We start from the raw sequence: 24,184 nt of genomic DNA on the forward strand, positions 1-24,184 counted from the left end.
ACATGATGCGCGTGCACGCAAAGGGGAGTCGGATTCTGCAAGGGAGTCAGATTTCAGCACAACACCTGTCAGAACATCAGCCGCTGGTGCATGTGGCACTGAGCGCCCTCTGCCTGCGAAACTTATATTCCACTGTTAAATAATAACAGGGACCTTAACAGCAGTTTATCAAATGAGAGTGACCTTACACCTAAAACTAAAATAGTTATGTCTTTATCTATTTTATAGTGCTACATTACAGTTAGATATTACAGTGTGCAGATTTTGCATCACTACCGGTAGCCTAGTCTACTGTGCACTTCAGCTTTGGCACTCCGGCTGCCAGTAAAAAAAATGTTGTTGAATGTAATTTCTTTAAATCCAGTTACAAAGAAAATAAAAGCTCAACAAGTAAACATGTTCAACACAAACATGCATAATCTGAGAGCCCCCACAGATGTCTTCAGTGTGTAAGACGGTCAAGACAGTAACACATTCAAATTAAACCTTTTAAACATGCTGTTTTCTGATTTATTATTGCAACTCAAAATCATAATGCAGACTAGATCAGAAACATACAAAAACATACAGTTTAATCACAGACACTTTGTTTGTGCATATTTTAGTGACACCGACAGGACCAAGGTCTTTAAGATTCACATTCACACTTCACAGAATAATGGAAACACAAATTGCACCTCATGTATTAACATATGCTGTTTTTATATCTGATAAAATAGACAATCTGTATAGGCTTCTCAAATCACAGTTTCTCATGTCACAAGTCTATTTTCTTCATTATGTGATCAATTTCTTGTTACATACATTCAAACATAGAGGATATCTGTATATCAGTATATATGATATCATGTATTATAAAAGTAATAATTATGTGTGGCCAGTTTGTAAAATTCACAGCCTTTGTGCATGATTTATATTTGTAATTCTTTACTTTCATAAAACTATGTGGTTGTTGTTTCAGTTATGAAACTTTTACTTGGTATGATATGTCCAGGAAATATACCCCTCTTAAATCGTGCTGCATTATTTATTAGAGCATGATATTTGTATAGGTATTATATATTGACCCCGAATGTCTACTATCAAAAGTATTTCATAGTTGGGTGTTTATAAATAAAGTTATAGGGGGGCTTTTTAAGTTTAATATCTGCTGGGAAATTTTGGGAATATTTGTATATCAAATATGTTCATTCAGTTAACACATATTGGCCCTATATTACTAAATAGTTTTGAGAAATTAATGAACACAACTTCACATTGTATAATAATTTGGACGTAATATGGTTTATATGACACACAGACAGTGTGACTTGAATTTTTGTATTTAAGTTCCTTTGGGTTGCAATAACTAAACTAAAGGCAGTAGGAAACTTTCACGAAACAGTGCCCGCACTCCTGCCATGGGAGGCATCTTACAGCGGAGGAGCCAAAGTGCAATGGTGGCTAGGCTACCGGTAACAACACCACCATGAATCTGCCACAAAATCTGCACACTGTATTATCTAACTGTAACAATAGAGCCTTTATAAGCAGCAGTTTAGAAATGTAACTAACTGATTTTAATCACAGCAGCCCTGTAACACATCATAAACGAAAAATGCTCCTTTCCCTCCATGCTTCTTAAACTGGCAGCCCAAGTAGTTAAAACTACATTTCCCTCAGAAAATACTACTTTATTCGCATAATATTGTGACTTTGTTCTCATAGAAAATAGTATTCTTGTAATATAAGAGCTTTATTCCCAAAGTCAATTGTTTTAATTTTTTTTAAAGAGGCCCTAAAATGCTGTTGTAAAAAAAAACAGCAAAAATGGGGCGAAAAAGATAGTCAAAGGATAACGTAAAAAAACGGGTCATACATAAAAATTTAGCCTTACAAATGTTTAAGGAAACTGAGCCTTGGACTATAACTAGTCTAGCTGTGAAAAGGCTATAAAATGAGACTCTGTTCATGAATTCGGTAACTTAGAATTTCTTTCTGCTTTATAGTATTAATTCCTTAACAATGTTCTAATATAATAACAGTAACACATCTACTAAGTTCTAATAGTTTCAGAACAAGTTTAAGTACTGTGTAAGTTAGAAAGATGTTTAGGAAACACTCATTTTAAAAATATAAAAGTACAAAAGTACAATGTAACAAAATACAGGTGCTGGTCAACGAATTAGAATAATTTGAAATAGTGCAATCATGAAATTCTTTGAATGCATTTTTTGTGCAGAAAGCAAATCAGGTGTTCACCGCACCTGTCCTACTCGTTAGACTAATCACAGAACTCGTTACCTGGAAAAAAATTTGCTCAGCTGAGCTTTCCAAAAGGCCCATTTAGGCCATTTAACTGTGACACTGTTGTTTTATTGAATTAGAATAATGGAGAAACCGTTTCATTGAATTAGAATAATTTTTATTATAATTACAATCATCACTTTCTCAGTATTTTGTGGCTGCCCCCTTGGCTTGTATGACTGCCTGAAGTCTCCGCGGCATCGATTTGACCAGCTTGTCGCAAGTTTCCGCACTCACAGCTTCCCAGGCAGTGGCGATGTTCTGCTTCAGTTGGTCCAGCGTAGTAGGCTTTCTGTCGCGAATTTTCCGCTTGACGATGGCCCAAAGGTTTTCAATGACATTGAGGTCAGGCGAGTTGGCCGGCCATGCCAAAACTTCAAGCTGTTTTTTAGTGAACCAATCTTTGGTCGACTTTGCCGCATGAGCCGGTGCAAGATCCTGTTGAAATATGAAGTCTTCTTCGCCGAACTGCTCCTCAACAGTCGGAATCAGGAAAGTTTCCAGAACATCTTGATATACGGCAGCATTGACAGTCTGCTTGAGGAAGCAGAGTTTCCCTACACCTCGAGCGGACATTCATCCCCATACCATAACGCTCTGGGGAAACTTGACTGATCTTTTCACGCACTCGTGGTTGTAGGTTTCGCCACCACGACGCCAGACACGAGGACCTTGGTCACCGAAGGAGATGCAGAAGCGTGATTCGTCACTGAAGACCACTTTCTGCCAGTCTTCAGCAGTCCACTCGCCGTGTTCTTTGGCCCACTTCAGCCGTTTCTCCATTTGTTTCTTGTTCAGCATCGGTTTTACTGCTGGAACGCGAGATTTGAAGCCGAGTTCGCGCAGACGACGGTAAGTGGTTGATCTGGAGACGTCAGCGCCGGTCTGCTTGTTCCACAAGTCGGTGAGCTCGGAAGTGGACTTGAACCGGTTGCTGACTGCGATCTTTCTCATCTGCTTGTTGTTGCGAGCAGAAGTTTTTCGGACGCCGGAACAGCTGGTGCGCTTGCTGCAGTTTTTCTTGAGAGCTTTGCAGACGGAAGACTGGCTGATGCCAAGCTGCTCAGCAATTTTAGTTTGGGTCAAGCCTTGTTGGCGAAGGGCTTGAATTTGAGCCATTATTGAGAGGTCGCGCTGCTTACCCATGATTGATTTTACAAATTAGAAATTCTACTCAACCCTGACTTTATACTGCACAGTGAACACTCTTCACAGAAAACAAAAATTCGAGCATTTATTCTAATTCAATGAAACGGTTTCTCCATTATTCTAATTCAATAAAACAACAGTGTCACAGTTAAATGGCCTAAATGGGCCTTTTGGAAAGCTCAGCTGAGCAAATTTTTTTCCAGGTAACGAGTTCTGTGATTAGTCTAGCGAGTAGGACAGGTGCGGTGAACACCTGATTTGCTTTCTGCACAAAAAATGCATTCAAAGAATTTCATGATTGCACTATTTCAAATTATTCTAATTCGTTGACCAGCACCTGTACATTCATTCAAACACTTTTTTCTGTGACTATTGAATCATCTCCAAAGCTCTCCACATGGAGTCTAACATTATTTATAGTTATCTTCACATCAACAGCTGGTTTGGTAAATCAGTGTGAGCTGCTGATAGGACTTAACAGAGTTTACTCACAATCAGATATATGTGCATCATTTATCTTTACCTGTGCACTAAACACAAACTCACAAGTGTTATTATACACTTTATTACCAAAAGTATCCACTAGCCTGCATTGCGTTTGGTGAACGTTGCTTGGCCATAGAAACCTATTCCACAAAGTTCTTCTTGAGCTAATCTGAAGCCCCATGAAGTTTGGAGGTATGTAGTGATTGATTCTGCAGAAAGTTGGTGATCTCTGTGTACTATGCTCCTCAGCATCTGCTCACCATGCTCAGTTTTGTATGCTACCATGGGGTGGCACAATCAAGTTATCAAGTTTAGGAGCAAACACTTTTTCACACAGGGGCAGGGTGGTTTGTATATTTTTTCCACTTAATAAATTAAATTATAATTTAAAAACTGCAATATATTTACTTAAGTTATATTAGTCTGATATTGAAGTTTGTTTGTTAATCTGTAAAATGTAAGTATGACAAAAAACAAAAACAAAAGAAATATGTAGGAGGGCAAATACTTTTTTGCAGCACTGTAGTATAAGCTATAATTACTTTTTTTAAATTAAGACTAAAGAGACAAAAAAGTGAATTTATTGTGATGGCACAAGCCAGTGGTTTTTTTATCATGTGAAATCATTTTGTTCATAAGATTTTTTGCAGAAGGATTTTTTTGGCCTGAACTAAAACAAAATATTACTTTTTCTTAAACTAAATTATGTTTTAGCATGTATTAATTATTGAATAAAACCTGCTACACAAAAAAGTTATAGTTAACATTTGTTAGTTGAATATATCAATGTCCAGTGTAGAGAAAACAGGAATTCCAGTTTGTGTTAGTATCACATTTATTATACCTGCATGCTTTAAATAATGTATTAAATGACTTATCCTAATGAAATGTTAGTTATTTGAATAACTTATTTTTCAATAGGCTAAATTAGTGAAATAATGAATATACAATATACAAATTCTGTTGTTTTTTTTTTCACATTTGACCTGTGCATTTAAATGACATTTTATAAGTAGACTAAATGAAACACATTAAATATTTCAGATAAAAACATTTCCCTTTTTGGAAGCTAAATATTTTGTATCTTACCAAGAACCATTTTACAGTGCAGGGAAAGTAGTGAAACACAAGTTACAAATATATTTGATATATTTGATATATTATATATATTTTTAGCACACTAGCAGTATTGTTAGTGTTAGCATATGCTTGTAAAAGTGAAAGTGACAGAGCCCTTAAACAGCTTATTTAAAAAAGGAAAGAATAGAGAAGGTGAGAAAGTGCACAAAATACTGGATCTCAGAAAGCTGTGGGAGAAGGGAGGAGGGCTATTCAACAAAGTTAAGTACTTTTTTATCACGTTTCAATACACCCAAAGTCTATTTCACACCGGAGTTCTCCTTTAACTACACCTCTAGCTGCTCTTTGATTTTTAATATTCTGACACAACAGGAATCACTGATTTACTTCTGATTCAGTTTAGATTGCTTTTTAGAACCTTTAAGCTACCATCACTCATGAGTTTTATTAATTTAATCTGAAAACTTTCATTCATCTCTTATTTCATTATTCACATGAAGAAATTAATAATGCTCTTATTGACTATTCTATAATTCTGATTGCTCTGGCTGTGTTTTTATATAGATAAACTAATTTTTGTATTCATTATCAAGATTTCCTCATATTCTCATCTCATAATTACAAAGCAAGAAGGTGCTTGATGAATGTTTCATTGTTAAGCAATAGAACACGAGAGGGAGTGTGTTATCGCGAAATAACATTACGGCTGTTATTTCGCGATAACACACGACCTCGAGTGTTCTATTGCTTTTATACAACAGTTTATTTTTTTACTAAATAAATCAAGAAAATAAATCAAAGAACTTTAAGAAATTCAGTTTGAATATGCTTTAATATGAACTGAGCCTTCCGCCAAAAAGTAGTTCCACCACAACTTAACTACATACAGTGTATGGTTCAGGCAGACTAACACCACGAAGGTTAGCTTGAAAGCAAACTTGGAAATAAGCGAAGATGGTAACGTTAGGAGGGTGAAATAACGCTAATACTCTCCTCTCCTGCTCTGTGGAGTTGTCTTCAGGTGAATGCTGCGCATTTTTTTCTGTTTGTTTTGCTGGGTGGTGTTGGTTAGCTTGCCGGTGTGGCTGGACTGTGGGTAGGTGACGGGAGTCAAGCTATCCGCGCTTCGAAAATTCCCAGTCAGCGTAGCTTGCTTTAGCTCAGCATTAACTTAGTTTAGCCTAGACTGGCTGGTTAAGTTATCGTTTTGGCTGTCAGACGGCATTAGCCAAGCGATTTTCCTTCCCTTTTTTCCACGAGTCAGCGCTGCGGGCAAGTGTGCCGCGGCTGAGCGCTAGCCTGTGCTAAGCTAACGCTGCTGTTGGTGCCGGTGGAGGTGATGATTCAAAACTGTACTGTGTATATACGCCGTTACTCGGCAAAGCGTCGGCAGAGTGATACACGTTTAGTGTGAGAAGGCCGTGATGTTATCACGAAATATCATCACAGCTACAACACTTCTCAACCAATCAGATTGTGAGGTCGGAACTAACTGTTGTATAATACCTGGTAACTACAGAGACAGGTATGACCTTTATAAAGTGAAAGTATGTGTGGAGGAGTTGTTGAGGGGTGTGTATGGTTGGGTGATTGACATTTCAACATCATAATTATGTCTTTTGTAAATACCTAATAACAATTATAACTGAAACTAAAAGCAGCAGAACAAAGAACACCTTGTACTCATTTATAAAAATCATCTTATCAAATAGTTCTTCAGATTATACAACAATGTAAATACGCAAGTAGAAATTAATTATTCACATCTGTTACATATTTAGTAACAGAACTTTTGATTTAACACACGTACTGGACTGATGCAGATGTGCTTCTCCTCCTGCAGAACTAAACTTGGCCTATTTGCAGCCATGCGTCTGACGTTGGTGTGTTGACAATTCAGCGGGTGGTTCATTCCAGGATAAGGATAAAATGAATGAACAGATTCATTTCGTCTCTATAGTAATTAGTGCTGCTATTGTGGTTTTTATACCAGCAGCAGCAACTTCAGGCACAGTACTCTAGGTTAGTTTAAATTCGCCAAACGAACGTGCTTGTCCTAAAGCACCTGTATCCACGGCTAATTTTTCCTGCTTTTCCAGTTATTTTTCTTCTTCTGCTGCCGTTGCTGAGAAACGCCTGCTCAGCTTCCTGTAATTGGTCCGAAAGTTCGAACCATCCAGAAAAGCGCTTTCACACTGCAGGAGAACCGGACCATGGTTCAGAAGATCCGGACCGAGACCACCTCTCTTGGTCGGACCAAAATCTGGTCCTTTGGTCCGGACCGTGGTTCGCGGCCTCTTTCACACCTGCTGCTTTGGTTCGGACCAAACTGAAAAGTCCAAAAGTCCGGACCAAACAAGGCAGGTGTGAAAGCAACCTTACTTACAAACAAGTTTAAAAATGATGTACGTGAAATGCTTGTTTCTGAGTAGTTAGCGTTACAAATGTTTAAGGGAATGACCCCCAGAGAAGTCTATGAAGTCACCAGTGACGTTATAGGATGTTCAACAAGTACCTGAGGTGATGCATATGAGCAGCAATGGATTTTCCTTTTCACTCAAGTCTGTTCTATGCCGAAGTAAAAACGAAGCTCACAGTTAATGATGAACAGACCACCTCTAAAAAAAGATAAAGGTACAAATTTTATTCATGTTTTAAACAATAAAGGTTGCGTGTGAACTCAAGTCTGTGACTCCATCTTTCAATCATCAGACACACCTGCAGCTAATTCCTGTCACTCACTGACTGCCTTATAAACTCTTTTGTTAGACTCTGCATTCATGAAATTTCTGTTGTTAACTGAGTTGTTAATTGAGGTGTCTTCTGGTTTGTCCTGTTTTGACCTTTTTAATCAAGAATTTGACTGGGCTGTTGCTGGCTGCTGGTGTTTTGACATCGGCTTGGAATCACTCACGTATTGGATTAGCTCCCTAACAAAAAAAAAGCAAATCTTTAAAAGAAAATGGTGAAAATATTTTAAACAATCCTTTCATAAGCAGAGGTGGGCTCACAGAGACCCCTATGAATTAAAACTCTTTTTTGCCATCTCTTAGCCTGTAAGAGTCAAGAGTCAAGTCAAGAGGCTTTTATTTCCATTGCATCTGAGTACAGGTACACAGTGTAACGAAATCATGTTCCTCCGGAGCCATGGTGAAACATGGATCAACCATACAATTGACAACATAAAACTGTAACATTACAATAAATACAATATATACAGACATGAGACAATTTAAAAGACAGGACAGTGCAGTACTGATGAGTATTATAAAGTGTGCATAGAGAGGATAAGGTGCAGAGATATGTAACATACTGTAACATATAGAACATATATGATAAGAGCAGTTACTGAGGTAGCGCTCCGTCACTGTGTGTTGAAAAGTGCTCATGGCAGAATAATAATTTATGAATTTATTTAAATTTGGTAGTATTACAAAATAAATATTTTTCTTTGTTTACTTTCTGTCTTTATTTATGATAACAATCTAGTTAATTTCCTCTTATTGTACCTGAAGTCCTGGCTTGTGGGTGTGGTGTGAGGATGCTGGGGCAGACAGCAGAGTTCACCTGATTGGTTCCTTCATGTTATCAGTTGTTTTTAATGTATAATAAAAAGACCTATCCAAATCTACTTTTAGTTTAGTGTGTGTGTGAGAATCCTTTGTCTACCAACCTGCACAACAACCTTTTAAATCATGGAGAAAGAAGGTCAGGAGCCTGGTGAGAAATTTCTTTACTACATATTTACTATACCTCTAAAGACACAACTTATATTGCATGTTAAACAAAGAAATTAAAAAGTTACTTCTAAAAAAAATAATGTGTATCAAGCTCTTTTTCAGGCTAAAACCAAACAAAATTATATTTTTTTCCTTATTATTATTATTATTATTTTTATTTTTTTATAGAATTTAACAGATCATTTATGAAGCTGAACAGTGATGCTGCTGTAATAATTCAATAACAATCATAAACTTGCTTTATTGGTTTAGATCAAACTATATAACTTAAAGGTTTAAATGTCTTAAGTGTTTAATTCATGTCATGTTTTGTTTCACCAGAAATAAAATGTATATTAATTCATCATCTGAAATGATTTAATGATTTTTCTATCCTAATCATGTCTGGGCCATTCTGCCCTACAAAGCAAAAAGGCAGTAACTGCACAGAGCACCAAACTGAGAAAAATGACCTTAAAGTTATCTTGTTGTCCAGCCCAAGTAGTTGTAGGTAGATTATTGGACATGAGGCAGTATTGTTACTCCATATAACCTTATTCTTTGCAGATATCAGTAATTTTAATATTTTTTTTATTTTACCCCTTTTTTACAGTTACTGTATTTTTGCTTTGTATTACTCCTACTTTCGAAAGTTCCATACCAAGTAAGAAGGCAGTAACTTAATATTCTTCAAAAACCTTTTTTGTCATAGCTAGGGCTTTGTTGTATTTGAGTTGTACTGATTGGAACCATTTGTATCCTGCAAGACAGTGTTGCCACAGCTAATGTAATTAAACCATTTAAGGTGTTAATAGTTCACTCAGATTTTTTTCTGGTGTTTATCACATCTAAAAAAATATAATATTTCCAAGCTGCATCAAGGGCCAAATGAGCAGCGTTCATATTTTTATATGGCCCTATTATGGGAGTGTACTTAGTGTGTATTCTTAGTTAATTTATGTTCATTAATCTCAAACACATCTGAATTATCTGCAATACATAATATACACTAGTTTTAACCTGGATGCACTGAAATACAAGTTCATCGTCAAAGTTGTTTTTCAAGTTGATTTAAAATGTCATAGCCTACACAAACATACTTTTTCACGGAACCCCCTGTCACCTCAGACTCCGGACCTTGAGAACCTAATACACAAAAGTGATTAATGAAGTGAATACTCAGGATAATTTGTATTATTATTATATATTAAGTTATTTTATTAAAAAGAACCTTCTGTACATTAATTCGGCCTATGACTAAAATATTGCTTTCATTAGGCCAACACAATAATAAATAAATACCTGTAATAAATAATAAATACATTTGCATCCTTTAAACATGCGTTTTAAATTAGATGAAACCAAACATAATATAAGTAATACACAAATCATTGTGAATATGTAGACTGATATATGTGATCAGGTGTAAATTATATGTCTAAAAAATGTTGTTTTTTATGTCACAAGAGGGCGAAAGAGCACACTAAAGGGCAAACGATGAAATACATACAGTAATCATTTTGATTTGGTCCATTATAACTTAAGGTAAGAGGCTATTTTTTTTCTTTTTTCATGTCTGAAATGGGATGGAAGAAAATGTGCACGACTTGGAGTTGCAGAAGTTAGATTGGGGTTACAGTCAGTGTTACAGAACTGTGTACAGAACCCCCCCCCCCCCCCCCCCCCTTCTTAACCCCTCCCAGCACAGATCTTTCTGGTGAGGGAGAAAACTCAGATATAAATATAAAGTTCAGCCGTGATATGTGAGGAGCCCAGCCGAGCACAGCACAGAGACCCGGCCACTCGGAGGGACAGTGCCGCTGTGCACACCGTGCTGCGGGCGCAGAAGGCTTGTTAGCCAGCTAGCTTCAGCACGGGTCCAGCACGGAGCCTCACTGTCACTAACACCGACTTACCGGATCTCCGCGCTCGCCGTGAACCTGATCCTAGAGTGAATTTGCGTGTATTGTACAGTAAGACGTTTTCTTAGAAACAGAACATATAATATAAAGTTAGGGAGGATAAACTAGTTTGTAGGGGCGGGGTGGAGAGTGGGAGGGGGCACGGAACGTCTCCTGACAGAAAACAGCTGATAGCGCTGACAGGAACTTTTGTGATACGTTTCTAATCAGTCATAATCATTCGCTGTTGTTACTTACCATACTCCGGATATTTTCTTTTTAATGCCAGTTCCACCATCTTTTTCCCTCTGGATTGGGCCATCGTAACAAGAAAGTGCAGTTTCACAGAGTAAAATTGCAGCGTCAAAAGAGTCCCGCGCGGTGTTCTCTATGGCAACAGTAACATCGCTGTGGCAACAGCGTAATTATTACGTGAAGTGATACAACAAAGAATGACAGTAACTGTCACGCTACAAGGCAAGAATACAGTAATGGCGTTTACTGCCTTTTTGCTTTGCTTTACTAGTAGTTTTTGTAGTTACTGTACAAACACCCACCAATTTTCTCCAAAACGACACACATTTGAGATGAGATATTTTGTTACATGACAAATAATGCTTTGAATGTTACAAAAAACACAATAACTCATTTTCGCCAAAAAATGCAGTTACTGCCTTTTTGCTTTGTAGGGCAGCATTGTTCTGATGAAATGTCCACTGCTTCAAGTACTACTTAAGATTACTTGTGGAAATATTAATATTAATGACATTTACACTCAGGGGTGGAATTAGAGATTTTGAGACATTGTCCAAAATGAAAACATAAGAATATTGAATACAATAATCTTTTTAATTATTACTTTAATGAGCCCTGAACACTGAATGCAATGTTTGTAGCAAAGTTGCCAATTTTCTGTAGAATTTAGTACATCTGCTTATTATAATGCATGCAGTTCCATTAACAGTTTACAGACCCGTCCCAAATCACACCCTGCACTTATCTTCAAACAACATGCAGAAACATTAGGCGAGAGACCTACAGGGTACGTGGTCTTAAACAGACACAGTTTTAGGGACACACCCCATTTCTTTAGCTACAGACCCCCGTGTTCTATTCACTGTCATCTTATTTTACTCTGTTATAATATTCTGTCTGCTGCATAAACACCACTGACAAAATAGAACACTGACTAAATAAGATAAAAAACAAAATAAAAGCCAGGGTCAGCTGAAGAACACAGTGCTGTTTCAGTCATGTTGGTAACAAGCTAGCAAATGTGTACATCAGTAAGATTTTCTTTGTTTATATAAAACTGAGGTTCATTGGATGCCTGAAATTTAAATTTACAAAAAAAAATGGAATAACTGAACTAATAATTGGACCTGTGTGGTGTTCCATAAAAATATGTAATAATACTATACAATTCTTTCCTGTGCGGTAAACTTCCCCAACAATAATCTATTTATTATTTAATGATAATCATATTAATGCTCTTGCAATAGCATTTTGCTATTGCAAGCGCCAATCAAAAACAACATTTTAAACTTTTTAGCATTATATTCAGAATCTGAATATTTTTGTTTCATTTTAAAGATTTTAAACAGGTATATTAGTAAAAGGTTTAAACACATATAGCACAAAATATTTTCCATGTTTTTGAGGCGACTAAAGAACATTTAAAGTGGCTATAGGCCCCCTAAAACAGGTCTAATGACCTCCATGGTAAATGTTATGCATTCATGACTGTTCTATGGAAAATTAGAGAATAAAGATTGCGTGTGAACTCAAACCTGTGAGTCCAGTCTATTTTTATGGGTAATAAGCCTGAGGGCAATTCCACACAAATGAGTATCATAGATTAAAGGAACTCAGCTTTGGAATTTTGCTCTCAGTGTTCTCTGGCACACCCACAATTACAATACAAAAAAATTCTCCCCTCACTAGATATCTTTTGTTCATTAGTTCTTTCTTTCTTAGTTTTTTTTTTCAAATAGAATTTGTCTTAGGAAAAAACAATAAAAAAAGGAATTTTCTTCCTTTCAGTGCAATTGAATTTTTTTTAAATAAATAGAGTGTAAAAAAATATCCCCCCCAAAAAAGTACTCAGGTGGTGTCTCTCTACATACCGGTTTGCTGTTTGGCCAGCCTTGATGCAAATTTGCTACCTTCAACAGAGATATGCTACAGAAGTATTTAACATTGTGAGATGATTGATTATGAAAAAAATATATAAAAATTCCAAGGACGCAAGGATTGCTTGATGCATGGACACATTTTCAGTGAAAATGTTTAAAAAGAATTTTACTACAGACTCCATAATGTGCAACAAGACCAAAACTGAGGTAAAAATTGAATAAAGCTATTTTGAAACAATTATCAATGGTGAATAAACAAAACATATTTAACACAGTTGTTTTTTAAAAATGTGTCGGAACCATTGTACTAAATATAGAACAACTTAGTAAATGTCAAAATATTACAGCATGTACGACATACTAGATTTCCTTAACAGTGCCCCCAGTGGCCAAATTGTTTTGAAACTTTGCACCCCACCTGAATGTAACACACAAGTTTCATCTTGATTCTCCAATGACAATGTACTTTTATAGCAAAATTTTAAAAGTTTTAAATTAGAAATCCTTACAGCCAAGCTGAGATGTAATAAAATGTTTCCTCTAGTCCTCTAGAAATTACTGCAAATGAGATTCATTGGTTTACTGCTCACAATTGGATGTAAAGGGGAAGGTCTCTGACAGTGTGACACACTGTCCACAGTTTTCATAGAAGTGTGGTTGACATGGAGTTTGTTTAAGTTGTTGTTTAAGTGTTCCCTTTATTTTTTTGAGCAGTGTATTTTTCATTGTACTATTATGCATTAATTTTCAATGGGCATATATGCAGCTGAAACAGGGAGCCTAGTGTATCCCAAATTGATCAATATTTTAATAGAACATTATAGTCTTTATGGCTTTTAGAAAAATGTGTTTTGGAGAGGGGGAAGTGCAGTATGGGATCCTGTGGTGCAGTCTAAGCTTTTGTCCTTTTATTTTTGAAACCAGTACTTTTATACTTTTACTTGAGTAAAAAGATTAAGTTGATAAAAATATAACGTATACAGAAGTATTATTAAATCCTAGTACTTCTACCTAAATAGTGAATGTGACAGGCACTCCTCTGAGATAAATTTAGGGTAAGTAGCTCAAACTGTTTTGACTAGTTACAGTGCTTGCATCTTAATACTTTCCGTCAGGCTAAACCTTTTCTCTCAGTCCCTTTCCTCAATCATGAGCCCTGTTGGCTCTAGATAGTGCTCTAGTTGTTCCTTCCCTGCAGACATAGGCAACACTCCTGAAAAGAGTTTCCATCTTTGGTAAAGACTAACCTTGTTTTGATGTCTTGTTTATTAATTCCTCGGCATTCATGCAGAGACGACATTCGCGTAGCTTCAGCGAACAATGTGACGCACTGGGGCTTTAGACAGGGCCAGTGGCAGTCATTTGGGTGCCCTATGCACACATTCAGTATGATAACAGTATTCTGACAACATTTTCGTAACCTGAAAAAGACATTCTGGGACTATATAGAAAAGCATGTTAATGTTATGGGAACTATAACTAAAATAAAAATTCTGAGAAGGTTAAGAACGCTGAAAAAGTAACGACGAGGGAACATTCCAGAAAATGTTCCCATAACTAAATATAACAGTAGGGGAACATTCTAAGAGCACATAAGGCTGTTTTAGCTGGAGTTTACTCGACTGGTCAACAGAACCAGCAGTGGCAGATTCTTCATTAGGGCAATTAGGCGATGCCCTACCATAGCGCGAGAACACAGAAAAGGTGTTAACCAGTGTTAAACTTGCTGTGACTGTTTTATATTCAAAATATCTTAGACCAATCAGTTGCGTTCCCCACAGTACAGCCTCTTTTTGGGCAATTTCTGAAGGTCTGGAATTCGCCCCAGATTGCTCTCATTCACTCCCACATAATCATGTTTTTTAGGAGGTTTAGGCCTCAGGATCTCAGTGAGTTGCAGGAGGGCTCACACCATTACACGCAACCTAGGCAAGGGGGTTTTCCACTACCGAGGGATAATTTTAGTTGCTATGGTTATAGGTACAGCGGAAGAGGAATTCTCTTGTAATAACTTTTGCTACTAACAGTTGATGCTGTTAAAAGGGCATACACACGCTGGCTACCAGCTGCTGCAATGATTGACCCACGACTGAATGCACTGGCCATGCTTTACCTGCAGAGGAGACCAATCACCTTTCTGCTGTAAAAGGCAGATGAGCCAAATTATAATAGTAAATAGAAATTAAAAATATGTTTTTAATTTTTTTTATTTTGTGTTTGCATTTATTATATATCCCTGACTGTCTAATTGTACAGATTTTTTTTAGCTCCTGCACCTAAAAAAATGCTGTCTGCTGAAGATTAGTGTTGTTAGTGTGAAGGCTTTATTTATTTCTAATTCATTTTAATTGATAGTAACGCTGGTAAAGTCTCTCTATGTTTAGAGTTATTTGTGAGGGTAAACTGACAGATTACATCATTAATTACCACAGTTGATTGTTTAGTCATTGTACAACCAAAATTACTTTATACAAGAATGCATTTACACTTAACTTTTGAATATAAAGCCAAATACAATACTACAAAAATATTTATATTGCTGTCTACACATGCTACATGAGGTGAACAGATCAGATCTAAATAATGTGCTAAATGCAAAGTGACAATGTCAAGTCAGCCAGCTTTAACTATTGCGTAGTTGAATGGCAGCAGGACCCTGATCCAAAACACACCAGCAATTCCTTCTCTGAATGGCTAAAGAAAAAAAAAGACTTTGGAGTGGCCTAGTCAAAGTCCTAACCTGAATCAGATTGAGATGCTGTGGCATGGCCTTAAAAACGTGGGAAAACCCTCCAATGTAGCAATCTAGCAGAATTATAACTATTCTGTAAAGAAAAGTTAAGCACTGTGAAAGGCTTGCTGCTATGGGTGGCCCAACCAGTAATTATGTTTACACATTATCACACAGGGCCATATATGCTTGGATTTTTTTCTCCCTTACTCATAAAAACCTTTTTTTTTCAGCTTACCAGACTCCATTTCCCAGAACACTTCTCACACTAATAACATGACACCTATCAGTGATAACATATCACTACCCTCAACACAGTAACCTGATTTCTTTTTTCCATCTGTTCTCTGTACTGTATACATCCAGTCATTATCATTTGAGGTTTTCCCAACAGACAAAGAATTTTCACTGTCATCATCAGTGTACTGTTTTTTCTTACCATATTTGTTTTTTGCCTTGTCCTCTGATACTCACCTGTCTGACTATTCCAGGTATGTTGCCTTTGTTGTGGTCTTGCCTTTTTTACCTTGCCTTCTGAAGTGTCCTGCCATTAAATTGCCACCTTTTAACCCTTATTGTTACGCTGCGTGAAGCAAGGAAGGACGAGGAGAACATTGGACTGGGCCATGGACGTAAAAGGAGACAGGGCACTAGACAGAGAGGGAGACTGGACACAAACACAGTAACAAGAAAGGGTACAGAAAAAACACCAAAGACAGGAACAAGAACATAGACAGACACGGGGACCAGGATAGGGAGAGACAAGGGTACAAACAAAGGGGGGTTCCCAGGACTGGCAAAAGTCTTTAAAGTCTGTGAGGCCAGCCTGGGCACAGTTCTGGGGTTGATTTCATGGGGTTTCGGCGCAGGCCTAGGAGGGCGAGACCTGGGGCTGAGGAAAGTCCTGGGTGCAGGAACGGGAGCAGGAGCAGCGGGTGCTGTGTATGCAGTTTCCGGGGCGGCGTCGGCCGCGAATGCAGGTTCCTGGGCAGCGTGAGCCGTGGAGATGGGGACTAAAAAATAAACACTTTTATTTTTTGTTGTTAAAACGTTTGCCCATTTGTACATTTGCCTTGCCCTTTTTTGCTGCTGTGTATGAGTATTACTTGCCCAGTATGTTCCCTTTGTTCTGCCTTTGCCTTCTGTTTCCAAGCTGGACTGTTTGTCACTACAGTGGACAGCTGTTTAAACATCAGTCATTTTCTCCTAAACACTGTCATTTTCTCCTAAATGCAGTGGTTTCTTTGTTGGAATTGCATATCAGTTTTCAGAATGCTCTCTATTGCCCTGCCCATTGAGGTTTATTCAGTGGTAAGTTGTAACTACAAGTGAATATCATTGGCTGGCAGACAGACACACTTGTTGAACACTTTTATTTTTTGTTGTTAAATTCAACATGGAACCTGCAGAGAAATGTTCGCAATTCACTTGCGTGCACTCAACCTAGCACATATGTCTGGAAAGTCCAAGACAATGACTTTGATAGAGACTTGCAACCTTTTCTAGTATAAAAAGACTGTGTGCTCATGGGTTTATGATAATAATAAGAATTGATTCATTTTTCCATTAAAGTTATACTGTATTATATTGGGTGATTAAGCGCACATAGTCCACTATTACTCCAAGAAGAATAAAATCAAAGCAAAAACTTGATTTAAGATTTCATAATTCATGAGGTTTAAAAAAGCCTTTTACAGGAATGCACACTTGTCTTTCCCCATGCCTGGTTGTGACAGCCCCAAACATAAATCTCTTGATCTCTATGCTAACTTAATAAATTCATTAAATAAGATAAATACATCGACAGATGTATTCAAAGAGAAATGCCAACCTAAAAAAATGGATATCTGTGAATGGGGCCTCAATGTGTGAACTGTATATTTCTCTTTCAGGGTCTGAGAGGCTGAACCTGGTTGTGTGTGGGGGTGATGGATCAGAAAAGTCCTTCATATCAGATTTGATACTGGGTCAGAGGGAGTTCAGTGCAGAATCCAGATCAGTGTGTGTGAAGAGTGAAGCAGAAGTATGTGGACGTCTCATCACTCTGGTGGAGCTTCCAGCTCTCTACAGCTCTCAGCTCTCAGAGGAGGAAGTGATGCGGGAGACTCTCCGCTGTGTCTCTCTCTGTGATCCTGGAGTTCATGCTTTTCTCCTCGTCCTGCCTGAGGGACGTCTCACTGATGAAGATAAAGGAGAACTGGAGAAGATCCAGATGATCTTTGGAACAAAATTCAGAAAGCACACTATAGTCCTGATCACTCAGTCCTCTCAGAACAAACCACTAGACCAGGACAGTGAGAGTTTGGTCAAAACCTACGGACAAACATATCATTCAATCAGCTCCAACACAGAAGCAGAAGAGGTGATTCAGAGTGTCAGAAATCTACTGAAAGAAAACAGAGGAAGTCTGTTCACAGCGGTCATGTATGCAGCTGCACAGATAGAAGCACATCTCAAATACAAGAGAAAAAATAAAGATGTGAAACAAGAAATCAGCGAACTCAAACTGAGCAGCAGCAATCAAATACAGGGTAAATTGTATTTGGTAACTGCTACTATTCTTTTATTAGATTTACATATTTTATTATTATTATAATTAGTAGAAGCAGTAATAACATAACTAGTTTTGTTATTATAGATATGATTGTTATTAGTAGTACAAATAATAATAATAGTACTGTTACTATTGTTTTTAGATTTTCAAAAAGTAGTAATCTACTTACTAGAAGTTGTATGTAATAGTGCAGGGTCCAATCATCAAATGCTCCTCACACACAGCTCTTTGTTAATTGGCCTAAGCTGATTCACAAAACTAACCAACCCTTTAGAGGAACAGAACACTGACAATATTCCTGTGCAGAGTGCTGTCAAGATTAGGACATAAGCTGATGTCAACATAATGGTGCTTAGCAATATAAGACTTTCAATAATTTATTTTAATTGTTCTCTTGTTTTGAACAATGACTATAATTACATCATACATATTTGATTAAACAAAAACAAGAATATGGTGCAATAAGGTTTATTTTTAGTTTAGAGTACAGTTGCAAATCAGTTTAATTACATGCATTAAAAATATAATAATCATTCAAATTAAACATACCATTAATAACAACTAGCAATCAGTATCAGTTGTAGTGTACAATACAAATGAATTCAATAACTACTACTAATATGTGAGATTATGGACATGTATATTGAAAAAAAATGAGTAGAACCTCAGCAGTAAATACGACTACTATTATCAGTTTTTCTAAACTTTATAAAAGAACCTAATCTAACCTAAGGAACTGAAGTGAAGAAATTTAGAGGAAGTGTGCAAACCTGCCTTCTGATTGATAGTCATTGCCATGCATTATTGTTCATTTGCATAAAGTTGAGCAGAACTAAACTAAGCACTTAATTTGCCCATTTCGCATTGCACAGACACATCGCTAAACATCGTAGGGTGTTGCTGTCTCTCACAAAAATTTCCTCACTTGTGGTGTGCATGCACAGTTAGGGAAATCAGCTCTCACCTACTGTCACTGTAAATTGCCACTATCTCTCATATTGCCACTGTAAATGGCACACCTAGTTACAGGAATAGTGTGGGGTCTGGTGGACTTTTCAAAGCTCTCCAGCAGCAGTGCTACAAATAAAAAAAAAATCTGAAATAAACATCTTTTCTTTTTTAATTTTTACATTTTTATTATTCTTTGTATACATTTACCAAGGTACAGAAGATCTAAGAATTGTTCTCCTGGGGAAGACTGGAGTGGGAAAGAGTGCTACAGGAAACACCATCCTGCAGAAAGAGTTTTTTAAAGAGTTAATTTACGATGAGTCAGTTACCAGCATCTGTCAGAAAGAATCAGCTGAGGTCCAAAAGAGACTGGTCACTGTGATCGACACTCCAGGACTGTTTGATACGAGTATTTCTAATGAAGAAATCATAAAGGAAATCGCTAAATGTATCACCATGGCTGCACCAGGTCCACACGTCTTTCTGCTGGTGCTGACAGTGGGACGCTTCACACCAGAAGACGAAGAAGTAGTGAAGATGATCCAAGATCTGTTTGGTGAAGAATCCAGAACATACACCATGGTGCTCTTCACCAGAGGAGATGATGTGAGGAGAATGAGCATTGAATATTATATTAAATGTTCCAGCCGCAGGTTACAAAACATCATTAACCAGTGTGGAAACAGATACCACATGTTCAACAACAGAAATCCTGCAGACCAAACCCAGGTCACTGATCTACTGGAGAAGATCGACTCCATGGTGGCAGTGAATGGAGGGAGCTGCTACACTAATGAGAAAACAGAGAAAGCTCTACGAGAAGAACAGGAGAGAATCCTGAAGGAGAAAAAGGAGGAGATAGAGAGAGAGAAAGAAGAACTGAGAGCCAAACATGAAGCTGAACTGGAAAAACTAAAGAAGATGATGAAGGAGAAACAAGAAGAAGAGAGGAAAATAAGAGAGAGGGAGTTTACAGAAAAAGAAGAGCAGATCAAAAGAGAGTCTGCAGAGAGAGAGCAAAAAGAAAGAGAATATTACATCAAAAGAAAAGAAGAGGATGAAAAAATTATGAAGGAGCAAATAGAACACATTAACAGAGAAAGAGAGGAAAACAGAAAACAGTGGGAGAAACAAAGAGAGGAAGATCAGAGACGGCGAGATCAGGAGGAAGAGGACAGAAGAACGAAAGAAGAAGAAGAATGGAGGAAGAAACAGCAAGAAGAGAAAGAGGAATTTGAGAAAGAGAAAGAGGAGATGATACAGAAAGAAAGAGCTAATCAGCAGAAGCTACAGAACGAGTATGAACAGAAGGCAGCAGAGGAGGAAAAGAGAAGAATAGCTCTAGAAGAGAAAATAAAACACTCGGAAGAAAATAGGAAGAAGGAGCTACAGGAGCTGCAGGCAGCGCAGCGAAGAGATTGGGAGAGAATGAAGCAGGAGGAGGATAAGAGGAGAGAAAAACAGGAGAAACAGTGGAGAAAAGAACTAGAGTCTAAAGAAGAACTGTGGGAGCTTCAGCAAAACCACAAACAACAGCTGTATGAACAGGAGAGACGAGTAGAGAGTGTAAGAAGAGCTGTAGAAGAGAAACAGAGGAAACAGAGAGAGGAAGAGGAGAAGAGAAGGATAGAAAATGAAGCAAATGAAAAGATTCGACGTATGCAAGAAGAAATGGCTTTTCAGAGAGAAAATGAAAGGAAAGAAAAAGAGGAAGAATTTAAAATAGAACTGGAAAATAAACTGAAAATACAGAGAGAAATTTTTCATAAATTACAAAAAGAAAGTGAAATAGATCATAGAGAACAAGAAAAGATTAAACTGGCTTACATTACAGAGAAGCATGAGGAAGAGAAGAAGACACTGATTCAGGCAGCAAGAAGCAAAACTCATGAAAAATTCAAAAGGGCAAAAGCAGATGGACACAACAAGGGTTACAGAGAAGGAGAGAAGGAAGGATATGATAAAGGGTTTAGGGACGGAGAGAAGGAGGGGCGTGATAAAGGGTTTAGGAAAGGAGAGAAGGAGGGACATGATAAAGGGTTTAAGGAAGGAAAGAAGGAGGGACATGATAAAGGGTTTAAGGAAGGAAAGAAGGAGGGACGTGATAAAGGGTTCAAAAAAGGAGTGGAGGAGGGAGAAAAGATGGGAGCTAAAGCAATAGAAGCACAGAGGACCATATTTGGTAGAATTACTGATGCAGCTGTTGCCTGGCTATTGAATCGTTTTTTTTCCTAAAGGACACAGAGCTGAGATAAAGGACCTGATTCCCAATTATTAAGAGAGTCCAGCAAAGAGAAGATGTGAATAACTGATGGTGGTGGAAAGAGCAGTAAATGTTTGATGTAAAAATGTAATGTACATTCATGAAGAGAATTGTCTGAGAACCAAATTTGTGGAAAAACATCGACAATCTCAAGGTCCAGGGTTAAGCAGCCCCAATCAAGTTCCAAAGAAATTCTAGCTGCCCTGAAGATTCAGGGAGCATCGCAAACTATCCTCCGACATTTGTGGAGAATTACATAATTGCTTAAAATTGCTGTTAGGAGAAGGCACCCTTTAAATATGAGAGACCTGAAGCAGTTTTCAGAAGACGAGTGGTCCAGAATTCCAGTTGAGAGGTGTAAAAAGCTTTTTGATGGTTATAAGAAGTGATTGATTTCTAGGGGTGGGAATCTCACGATTCGATTCTATTCCGATTTTGGGGGCCACGATTCAATTCAAAATCAATTTTTGATTCAAAACGATTTGATTTATAAAAAATTCTGCTTCTGGCTTATGAATCTTATTGAAAAAAAAGCCTCCATAATATACACTGGTCCTGGAGAAGGTAATGTGTTACAAAAACAATAAAATGTGCAGGAATGTGGGTCCTCAGTGACAGAGGAATCACTGGGATATCACAATGACGTTAATGAACAATAAATAAATAATAAATAACACTGCTTTATTACCAGGCTACTAGCGGTGGTGTGTAGGTGACCCTGCTGGGCTGATGTGATGATAGCATTGGAGCGCTAAAGTTCAGGAGCAGCTGCTGATTAACTAGTTAACTTTAGGCCGTTGTATTTCTTCAGAAAGGGGGCAGGAGGTGGAGAAATTAATTCATATTGTCCATTCCTTAATTCCTCTGTGATGGGGAGCTGAAATTAGCTCTGATTTTTCCGTTCCGCCTTAAATGCTGCAGCCCGCTGCCACCTGTTGCATTATTTAAGGTGGAACTGAAAAGTTAGCTAGTTAGCTAGCTAACAGTTACCGAAACGAACTACTAGCGATCTTTTTTATGCTTGTTATGAAGAATTCTGCCAAGGGAAGAAATGGGATTGGACCTTAGAATCGATTTTGGGACATTTTAAATTGATTCTGAATCGTAGTAAATGAGAATCAAGCTTCTTATGTGAATCGATTTTTTGGCACACCTCTATTGATTTCAGTTATTTTTTAAGGGTGAGCAACAAAAGTTGAGGGTGCAGTTATTCTGTCCACACAAAGGAACAATCCAGACTGTTTTCCTACTTAGTTCCCTGATAGTGAAACAAATGACCTACTGCTACCAGAGCAGCAACATCCCTCGGTACCTTCAAGAACCTCCTAAAGACCAAGCTCTTCAAGTGTTGATGACCAGGGTTATTAGGTGTGTTTAAGCAGAGAGTACACCAAACTGTGCTGATCCCTGACCTCTGTATTTTAACCTGGTGTGTGTGTGTGTATCTGTGGTCTTCCTCTGTGATCAAGAACATAATTAAGTGCACAGAGCATTGTTTTTAAGGTCGTGTGATCTTTCACCAAGAGTATGATTGTTTTGGATGAAAGTTTTTTAATGTAGTGGGACCTTTCCACTGAGTCCAACAATTTTTTTTTTTTACATTGTTTTGTAAACTGGGTTAGAACCCCCACGCTTTAATAAATCTCTAATAAATGTTTGTCTCTTTATTGTTAGCTTTCTACTCCTTTTTTCTGCTCTCTGTCATTACCTTCATTCACATTAGTGAGTAGGGTTGCCACCTTTCAGAAATGAAAATAAAGGCTGTCTTATTTATTTATGTATTTTTTAATCTTGTTTTCAGTGTTTGTGCACAGTCAGCACTGTTGTAGGTGCGGTTGTGTATGACTGTGTGGTAGGCTACACTTGTGTCACCTCAGCTGGTGTAAACTAGAGGGGAGGAGTCAGGTGATAAATTGTTTGTCTGCTGCCTGTCTTATGACTTCAGAGCAAGTCAGGTCATCCAAACACTTAAATAACACTAATAACAGACTTTATGTAATGATCAGTGAACACTGTGTTCCCCAAAAATTTAAACTTTTTGACACAAAAAAGACAGGAAGCTCAAAACACTTTTAATCTAGTGTCATAATTGAGCAGAATTTAGACACGCGCTGATACAAAAACAGTATTTATTGTATAAAGAGGCAAAACAAAGAGTGGTCAGAATAAGCAAGGAGTAGCAAGGGTTAACCATATCAGAGTAGAAGGACAGTGCAGGGTTCATACACAGCAAGGCGATATCAGAGGAGAGGCAAAAATCTGAATCCAAAACAATCCAGGTAATCCACAGAAATACAGTAGCAGAGGGCAGGCAATCAGAGTCGGTGAAAAACAGAGATCAAAACACAATAATCAGAAACATGTCGTAAAGTGGTGGTAAGCCAAACAATACTCAGCAAGGAGTGAGTGGATTGGAGGTGTATTTATACTGTATGAGACAGGTGTATTCAAAAACTGGGTGATTGGTTTCCGGGGAGTGTTGTGAGCAGTGTAATTTGGTTGCGAGAGGGAGCATTGTCAGAGTGTGGTGCGTTCTGGGTAGTGAACTGACATACATATTTTTTTTTCCTTTAACAAATGTATTTACTAACTGTTAATCAATTTATTTGTTCTTTAAATATCAATATATGATATTTATATAGGCAAACAATCAGTCAAACCAAGTCTACAAGAATTTAGATAAAGATTTAGAATGTGTGTGTGTGTGTGTGTGTGTCTGTGTGTATTGGTCCTTTATGGAAATACAGAACAAATTGGTTCAATACAGGATGCAAAATATAGTTGCCAAATAAAGGATGATTCCATATTTTACAGGATGGGTGGCAACCCTATTAGTGAAGGAAGCTATAGGTCACTTATTTGTAGATATGAACAGGCTATAATGCCATCGAGTATTTTGGGTCAGCTCTGTCATACATTTTGCCCTCTG

General features: G+C 37.5%; 1 protein-coding gene across 1 annotated transcript; it reads left to right on the forward strand.

Annotated features, from left to right (window-relative positions):
- The first annotated feature begins 17,422 nt into the window (after positions 1-17,422).
- On the forward strand, positions 17,423-23,146 carry LOC111196960 (GTPase IMAP family member 8-like). The gene is made up of 3 exons (XM_049475744.1): positions 17,423-18,018; positions 19,204-19,760; positions 23,057-23,146. Exons 1-3 carry the CDS (start codon positions 17,583-17,585, stop codon positions 23,144-23,146), a joined length of 1,083 nt encoding a protein of 360 aa, XP_049331701.1. The 5' UTR covers positions 17,423-17,582.
- Positions 23,147-24,184: the final 1,038 nt, after the last annotated feature.

Source organism: Astyanax mexicanus, chromosome 3 (assembly GCF_023375975.1).
Source record: "Astyanax mexicanus isolate ESR-SI-001 chromosome 3, AstMex3_surface, whole genome shotgun sequence".
Classification (NCBI taxonomy): domain Eukaryota; kingdom Metazoa; phylum Chordata; class Actinopteri; order Characiformes; family Acestrorhamphidae; genus Astyanax; species Astyanax mexicanus.

Excerpts from the sequence above, each read along its gene's own strand:
- LOC111196960 (XM_049475744.1), top strand. The coding sequence starts at position 17,583 with ATGCGGGAGACTCTCCGCTGTGTCTCTCTCTGTGATCCTGGAGTTCAT. Across the intron at positions 18,019-19,203 it reads CAGCAGCAATCAAATACAGG|GTACAGAAGATCTAAGAATT; the intron begins GTAAATTGTATT and ends ACATTTACCAAG. Across the intron at positions 19,761-23,056 it reads AGATCGACTCCATGGTGGCA|TGTTTGTGCACAGTCAGCAC; the intron begins GTGAATGGAGGG and ends TCTTGTTTTCAG.